Below are 8,238 nucleotides of genomic sequence, written 5' to 3'. Positions count from 1 at the left end.
GGCATTAATCTTTTAAAGAGTCTATGAGAGTTTTTGTGGAAAATGTCCCACATTATGAATATGTTCTTTTTTTTTTTTTCACAATATTATTTAACCTGTTCTTCCAACCCTTGTATCTCCTGTAAATTGGAAATTTCATCCAGTCTGGAGGCTCAATGGATTCATGTTAAGTACTTTTTGGCAAGAACATTTCATTAGTGAACTTTATGTGGCATCCCTCCAGGAGGTACATCATGTCAGGATGTGCCCACTATTAGTGATACTGAGTTTGATCCCTCAGTTAAAGTGTCAGTTGCTAGGTTTTTCAACGCTAAATATACACTTTTGCCTTTGTCGTTAATTAGTAATCTTTAGAGTGATGCTTTGGCATTTTGTGAATATCTTGTTCCCCCAAAATTTTTTACCCAGTGGTTTTCACATTTTGATTTAATTTTGTTTTAATAGTTATATATAACATCTTTATGTGTTTCTAAAACCAAAAGTATAAAACAAGGTACATGAAGAGAATTCTTGCTTCCATTCCTGTCCCTTTCACCTCTCTTTCTCGATAGATAACCCTTTAATTAGTTTTTGGATTATTCTTTTTGTTGTTGTTATATGTTTAAAATACAAATATATTTGTATTCCCTCTACCTTCACTTAAATAAAAGGTAGCGTACACTATTGTGTAGCTTTCATATCTTACTTAAAAACCTATCCTGGGGCCGGGCACGGTGGCCCATGCCGGTGATCCCAAGCACTTTGGGAGGCCGAGGCGGGCGGATCACGAGGTCAGGAGGTTGAGACCATCCTGGCTAACACGGTGAAACCCTGTCTCTACTAAAAATATAAAAAAAAATTAGCCAGGTGCGGTGGCGGGCGCCTGTGGTCCCAGCTACTTGGGAGGCTGAGGCAGGATTGCAGTGAGCTGAGATTGTGCCACTGCACTCCAGCCTGGGCAACAGAGTGAGACTCTGTCTCAAAAAAAAAAAAAACCTATCCTGGAGACCACTCCAAAGTAGTGTATAGAGTTCTTCATAAGGGCTTTTTAAAATGTACATACGTTTATGTCCTTCTTATTCTTGAAATCATTCACTGGTACCTCACCTTTCTCAGGATAAAGTCTAAACCTTATAAGGCCCTTTGTAATCTGACTTTTACTTGTCTATCTAGCATCTTCTCTTTCTGTGCCCTCCCCCAACACACTTGTACACATGCATCAATACACATGCATGCACATACACACATAATTGCTACTACTGCCATATTGTTTTGTTTTTAAGACAAGGTCTCACACTGTTATCCAGGTTGGAGTACAGTGGCACCATCATGGTTCACTGTAGTCTCAATCTCCTGGGCCCAAGCAGTTCTCTCACCTTAGCCTCCCAAGGAGCTGGGACCACAGGCATGTGCCACCATGTCTGGCTAATTTTTTTTATTTTTGTAGAGACGGAGTCTCCCTGTTTTGCCCAGGCTGGTCTCAAATTCCTATTCTCAAGCGATTTTCCTGACAGCCTCCCAAAATGCTGGGATTAAAGGCGTGAGCCACCATTCCTGGCTTGATTTCTCTTTTGAATTCTTTTCAATTCGATGAATGGACCATGAGCATCCTCCTCTGGCTATTTTTTGTAATGCTCCCAACTGCATAGAAGTCTGTTCCTGGCCGGGCATGGTGGCTCACACCTGTAATCCCAGCACTTAGGCTGAGATGGGTGGATCAGTTGAGCTCAGGAATTTGAGACCAACCTGGGCAACATGGCGAAACTCTTTCTCTACAAAAAATACAAAAGTTAGCCAGGCATGGTGGTGTGTGTCTGTAGTCCCAGCTACTTGGGAGGATCACTGGAGCCTGGGAGGTAGAGCTTGCAATGACCGGAGAGCATGCCATTGCACTCCAGCCTGGGTGATAGAGCGAGACTCTGTCTCCAAAAAAAAAAAAAAAAAAGGTGTATTCCTTTTCTCTGTCTTCACTTGGTCATCCTGTAGTCCTTAGCTTAAACATATTCCTGGAAGCCTACCTTAATTTTTATCACCCGATGAGGTAACCAACCAGAACGCCTCAATGCAGGTCACATATTTCTTATTCTATACACTAGTAGGATCCCTCCCTCTACTTATTATACTTATTTATACCCAAAATACCCTAGGCTCACTAAACATAATAGTACTAACATTCACCACTCAAGAACTATCGATCTCCTGATCTCTGAGTTAGGAGTCTCAGTCCTCCTGAGTCTGAGTTAGGTGTCTTTCTTGTGAGCTGATTCAACATTGCCTGCTTATCATTGTTTTCACATTCATCCTACAGTATTCTGGTTGTTTACTTATGTGCATTCCTCTGTTAGACCCCTGAGCTCTGTGAGCACAGAAACCAGGGCTTATAGGACAGGATGGCCCCAGTGCCTGGCACTTGGTAGGCAATCAGTAAATATTTATTGACTGAAAGTGGCAGAAAGGCACAAGCCCAGACATGCATTGCAATATCCATAAGAACTAAAACTAAACTCAAATGGAATTTGCTCAAATGCAGTGATCTAAGCAGAAAACGTGAATTGCCTTACTTATTGTGGAGCTGTAAGTGGAGTCCAGAGCAGCCAGTGTGGGAGCCTCCAGGTCACCCTGGGGTGGTACTGGCTCATGGCTTGGGCTGAGAGCCAGAGCGGGGCACCACCAACTGCTCCTCCTGAGAGACAAAGAGGTCGGCAGGGCCTGGGGAAAGGGCTAGAGATTAGAAAGCAGCCTCAGCCTATAATTTCCAGAGATGGTGGGAATGGTTACTATGGGTAGGATCTGATGGAAGGAACCAAGCTGGAGAAGAAGAACCTGCCCTCCATATAGGAGCAGGCACCCAGGCCACACTCAGTCATCTCTCGGTGGGGGCCTGGGCACAGGGGCCAGGCCCTTCTTGATGTTGCTGGGCCTGGGCCTTACAGGATGCCCAGGCTGAGGAAGAGATCAAGCAAGAGATGAACACACTGCAGCAGAAGCTGAATGAGCAGCAGAGTGTGCTTCAGCGTATTGCCGCCCCCAACATGAAGGCCATGGAAAAGCTGGAAAGTGTCCGAGACAAGTTCCAAGAGACCTCAGATGGTAAGATTTACCCTCCTTCTACTTGGGCCTATGATAAGGGCAAGAGGCTAAAGGTATGCCACGGGCCTGCTGTACATCACAGCAGTTCCTGTTCTGACATGCTTTCTTACTTAAAAAACTCCCAGGAGCCCTAAACAGTAGGGGTTATTACACCTGCTTTATAGAACAGAAAATTGCTGAGGTTCCCAGAGGGTAAATGACCTGTTTAAGGTCACATAGCTGGTTGCTGGTAGAACACAGGGAGGAATCCATATTTGTGTGGCTGCAGGCCCTTGTTTCTTACTCTGCATTGTTTCCAGTGGCCAGTCCACTGGATACAGATCCTTCTGGGACCCTCCTCAGGCATTCCTCTCTCTCTCGGTGGGATGTCCCTGCTCTGGATTGTCATTTGCAGGTCCTTCTTGCCAGGGCACTGAGGGGTCACCTGTCTTTCTTTCTGGCAGAGTTTGAAGCAGCCCGAAAGCGAGCAAAGAAGGCCAAGCAGGCATTCGAACAGATCAAGAAGGAGCGCTTTGACCGCTTCAATGCTTGTTTTGAATCTGTGGCTACCAACATTGATGAGATCTATAAAGCCCTGTCCCGCAATAGCAGTGCCCAGGTAGGCTGGAGCCCCTTACCCAACCAGCTGCTACCATCCTCAGTTATCTTTCCCTCTAGGCTTTCTGTCCCTGTCTCCATCCAGGCTCAGATCTAGACCCATCTGCCTTCCCCTAGGCATTCCTGGGCCCTGAGAACCCTGAAGAGCCCTACTTGGATGGCATCAACTACAACTGTGTGGCTCCTGGGAAACGCTTCCGGCCTATGGATAACTTATCAGGCGGGGAGAAGACAGTGGCAGCTCTGGCCCTGCTCTTTGCCATCCACAGGTAAGGCTGATCCCCTAGGTCAGTTGACGAAGACTGAACTGAGGCCACCAGAGGCTCTGGGGCCCAAGGATACGCAGAGATCTGCAAAAGTGAAGGTGGTTTGGTGGAATCTGGATTGCATCCCTGTTTCACTATCTACTGCAGCGTATCTGGCTTTGGTTTTTCTGGACCTGTCTTCCCCATCCACCCTCATCCACTCAGCATGCCCTCACCGGCCTCTGCATGTATTCAGTCCCACCTCCAGACTTTTGCTCACAAGGTTGCTGGCTAATAATCCCTTTCCATGTAAATCTAGGTTGATCATCACCTTTCACCCCTTCATCCTTTCTCATTCTCCTCCCCTTCCTTTAGGAAGCCCTCCTTGATCACTGTGTCATACCCTGACCTTCCCCTCCTGAATGCCAGTACTTGAGTCTGACTCCTGCAGCTTATATTGCTTGATTGTACAGCATCAATTTCTTGAGTGCTGCTCTGTACCAGACCCTGCGGAGGGATTAGGAACACAGATGTATCAGACAGGGTCTCAGGCCTCGAGGAGCTCACAGTCTAGTAGAAGCCAGACGCATAAACAGACATGTGCTAAGTGTTGTAACTGGGTGAGCATGGGTGTGATGGATACACAGAGGAGGTACACTTAACCCAGTCTGTGGGGAGGGTGTGGGTAAGCCAGGGAAGACTTTTAAGGACAGGTGCCACTTGAGCAGGAGATGTAAAGGATGAGTAGAAGTTTGCCAGGGAGACCAGCAGGCATTCTAGGCTGAGAATGCAGCATGTGCAGAGGCAAGGAGGCATGACAGAGCATGCTGTGATGGCGTGTGTTTGGAATGGGGTGGACCTCTAGGTAGCTCGATCATTACGACTAAAACCTTGGACAGCTTTAGCTCCCCAGCCAGCCTGGAAGCTCCTGAGGGGACCATGTCTTCGTGTGATTCTGTAGGAACCTGGAACACAGGGCTGAGTGCAGAGGGGAGGGCTTTGTTGATGTGTTGGCTTGTAGGGGCTCAGGCAGCTTTGAGACCTGGGTGTTTTAGTCTCTGAAGAAGTGGAGTGGGAAGCTGGCCTGTTTGATGGGTCCTGGGGCTGTCCCACCCCGCCTTGCCACCCCCTCCCCACCTCAGTGTCAGCTCACCTACTGGTTCCCTCCCAGCTACAAGCCAGCCCCCTTCTTCGTCCTGGATGAGATCGATGCTGCCTTGGATAACACCAACATTGGCAAGGTGGGTGCAAAGAAAGTGGGGCCTGGGAGGGATGCCCCCAGGTCGGGGCTGGGTTTCAGGGAGTAACTCCTGAGTGTGCCCTAGCCGTTCCTGCTGCCTGCTCTCTGTGCCTGGGAGGCTGGGCCCAGAGTCATCCATGCTGTCGTAGTCAGTAGTCTCCTTCTCTCAACCTCTCTTTTCCCCACCTTCCTCTCCCTACCCTACCTCTTCTGCCTTCTGGTTGTGGCTGGAAAATACAGGGGACTGTTAAGGTTTGAGCCTTGCTAAGTGCCTGGCGGCCTTTCCCACAGGTGGCAAATTACATCAAGGAGCAGTCGACTTGCAACTTCCAGGCCATCGTCATCTCTCTCAAGGAGGAGTTCTACACCAAGGCCGAGAGCCTCATTGGAGTCTATCCTGAGGTAGGGCGGGCCTGGCTCAGGAGCCAGCCCTACTCCCTGCCTGATTTCCCAGGGCAGGAAAGGAAGGCTGCAGAGGAGGGGAAAGGAGGTGGGGGAGCATAGGGAATCAGGTCCTGAATGGCCAGTTGGGCTTGTTGGACCCCTGCCTCTGGAGGCTTACCCAGCCCAGCCAGGCAGGGCCATTGCATTTGGGGACAGGTGGAAAGGTAGGCAGAGGCAGCCAGACAGTGGAGAAAGGAGGAGAGTACAGAAGTAGGCAGGGAGAGAAGGCACATGGGACGGAGCATATCCTCTCACACCCAGAGAGAACCATTGACTGGGCTTTGGGCAGGTATGTAGGGAGGAGGGTTTGAGGCCCCTGATCCTGGGGCACTAGACCCCTCTTAATTCTCTCCTTACAATTTTATTTTTCTTTTTCTCCCTCCTCCTTCAGCAAGGGGACTGTGTGATCAGCAAAGTCCTGACCTTCGACCTCACCAAGTACCCAGATGCCAACCCCAACCCCAATGAGCAATAGCAGTAGTTCTGCCCTCCCACCCTGTCTGGATCCCTAAGCTGTCCCTCTCCCAATCTCTGGATATCTGACTCCCAACCTTCCCCCTACATCCTGGCCCTTTTTGGTGTAGTCATGGGATTTAGGCACTGCTAATCAAGCATGAAGAGGAACAGAGGTGATGTTAGGTCTGGAGCAAAAATTCCTGAACGACAGGGAGTACCCTGGCCTCTGGAAGGAGGTGCTGAGCTGAACAGGGCCATCTGTTCATCACACACACCCCCTTCCTCCCCCTCATCACCCATAATCGTGGGCCCCTTGGGCCTCTTGCCCACTGTGTGTGTGGGTATGTATGTGTGTATATATGTATCCGCATGTGTGCATGTGAGTATGTTTGCAAAATAATAAAGGATATTGGAGACCTGTTTTAGAAGGAGCCTAGTCTGAATTTGATTCCAAAGGAGCTTAGGATGACAGCACCCCTGAGCTGGGCAAAGGTACTCAGGACCTCATAGGAGTCTTAGGCAGTTACCTGAAACTGCCTTCATTCACTCATTTGTGTATTCATTCATTTATGTATTCATCAGACACATACCGAACACCCTCTATTTGCCAGGTTCTGTGCTTATAATACAGAGTTGAATCAGACATGATCTCTACCCTCCTAGTAAGGAGATACAATGGGTTCATGAATGACTATAGTTAGCTGAATGTCATATGTACTTTGAATTTGAGAAGAGGGTGATCCCCTCTAGGCTTCCTGGAGGTCACATTTAAGCTAGACCTTGACAAATTGGTAGGATTTGGTCAGGCACTAGGAGCAGAGCATGGGCTCTGGGGACAGACAGTTATGGGTTCTGGTCCCACTTTTTATCACTTACTAGTTGTTTGACCTTGGGCAAGTCATTTGACCTTCTGTGCCTCAGTTTCCTCAACTGTAAAATGGGGCTAACAATATTACCTACCTCATAGGATTTAATGATGTCAAGCTCCTCACTGGAGGCCTTATCCCTTTGTGGAGCCCACTAGGTGCCGACCCCCCAGAATATAACCCTCATGCCTAGACCCGTGAGAGCTTCTGATCCCAGCTATTAGGGACAGAAGAAGCCTCCAAATCTGGAAGGTGCTGAATGCCCTGCTGACTGGGAAAGTTTCAGGGCACTAATGGGGTCTACCTGGTAAGTGGAGGGCCTGAGGAAACCTGTAGCTTCAATCATGTATGGTAACCGGGTGCCTGAGCCCCAGTCTGGATTGTGAGGAAATAGGGGAGAGGTAGCCTGGGCCACATCCCAGCCTAACACGTGTGAGGTTCATTTTAGGAACTAACCACATTAGCTATAAGGATCATGCAGAGGCAGCAAAGCCGGGTGTGATGAGCTCAGCCTTTACTCATTCACATACACCATCACACTTCACTTCTGATCTGTGTATTGCTTTTTTGCTTTTTAAAAGTTAAGTCCATTTTAATTACCCAAATCATGAATTCATTCTCCTTTTGAGAAATTAGATTGTTAAAGATAGTCTCATTCAGCTATCAACCACTCCCCCTCTTGATCTTTTCCCTCTTAGTGGCTGTTGTTTGTAGTACTTCCATTTAGACTTTTTTTTTTTTTTTTTTTTTTTGAGACGGAGTCTCGCTCTGTCGCCCAGGCTGGAGTGCAGTGGCCGGATCTCAGCTCACTGCAAGCTCCGCCTCCCAGGTTTACGCCATTCTCCTGCCTCAGCCTCCGGAGTAGCCGGGACTACAGGCGCCCGCCACCACGCCCGGCTAGTTTTTCGTATTTTTTAGTAGAGACGGGGTTTCACCGTGTTAGCCAGGATGGTCTTGATCTCCTGACCTCATGATCCGCCCGTCTCGGCCTCCCAAAGTGCTGGGATTACAGGCTTCAGCCACCGCGCCCGGCTAGACTTTGTTTTAATGCTTGTACGTACATAATATGAACTCATTGGAAATATTGTGTGTTTAATGCAAATGGTATATTGAATTGTTTAGCAATTTGTTTGCTTTGCTTAACGATGTTTTTGAGATCTGTGCATGTTACTTAATGTAGCTCAATACATCTTCTGTAATTACTGTATAGATTGCCATCATATGATTACCACATTTTACTTACACATTTCTCTTGTTATGGACATTAAGACTGTTTTCAGGTTTTGCTATTACAAAATACTACACAGGAGCATCCCTATGC

The 8,238-nt window shown here is 48.0% G+C and overlaps 1 protein-coding gene across 2 annotated transcripts in view; it reads left to right on the top strand.

The window, feature by feature from the left end:
• SMC1A (structural maintenance of chromosomes 1A) overlaps nucleotides 1-7,549 on the top strand; it is a 46,377-nt gene extending 38,828 nt beyond the window's left edge. For both annotated transcript variants that reach the window (XM_011946566.1, XM_011946565.1), the window contains 6 exons: nucleotides 2,913-3,069; nucleotides 3,513-3,667; nucleotides 3,784-3,935; nucleotides 5,083-5,152; nucleotides 5,443-5,553; nucleotides 5,987-7,549. In XM_011946566.1, the coding sequence (XP_011801956.1) occupies nucleotides 2,913-3,069; nucleotides 3,513-3,667; nucleotides 3,784-3,935; nucleotides 5,083-5,152; nucleotides 5,443-5,553; nucleotides 5,987-6,070 (729 nt within the window). In that variant the 3' untranslated portion in view covers nucleotides 6,071-7,549. The remainder of the gene's footprint in view (nucleotides 1-2,912; nucleotides 3,070-3,512; nucleotides 3,668-3,783; nucleotides 3,936-5,082; nucleotides 5,153-5,442; nucleotides 5,554-5,986) is intronic.
• The last annotated feature ends 689 nt before the right edge of the window (nucleotides 7,550-8,238 follow it).

Source organism: Colobus angolensis, unplaced genomic scaffold (genome assembly GCF_000951035.1).
Source record: "Colobus angolensis palliatus isolate OR3802 unplaced genomic scaffold, Cang.pa_1.0 Scaffold250, whole genome shotgun sequence".
Taxonomy (NCBI): Eukaryota; Metazoa; Chordata; class Mammalia; order Primates; family Cercopithecidae; genus Colobus; species Colobus angolensis.
Note: the sequence above shows the minus strand (reverse complement) of the source record. Positions and strands in the feature narration are given on the sequence as shown.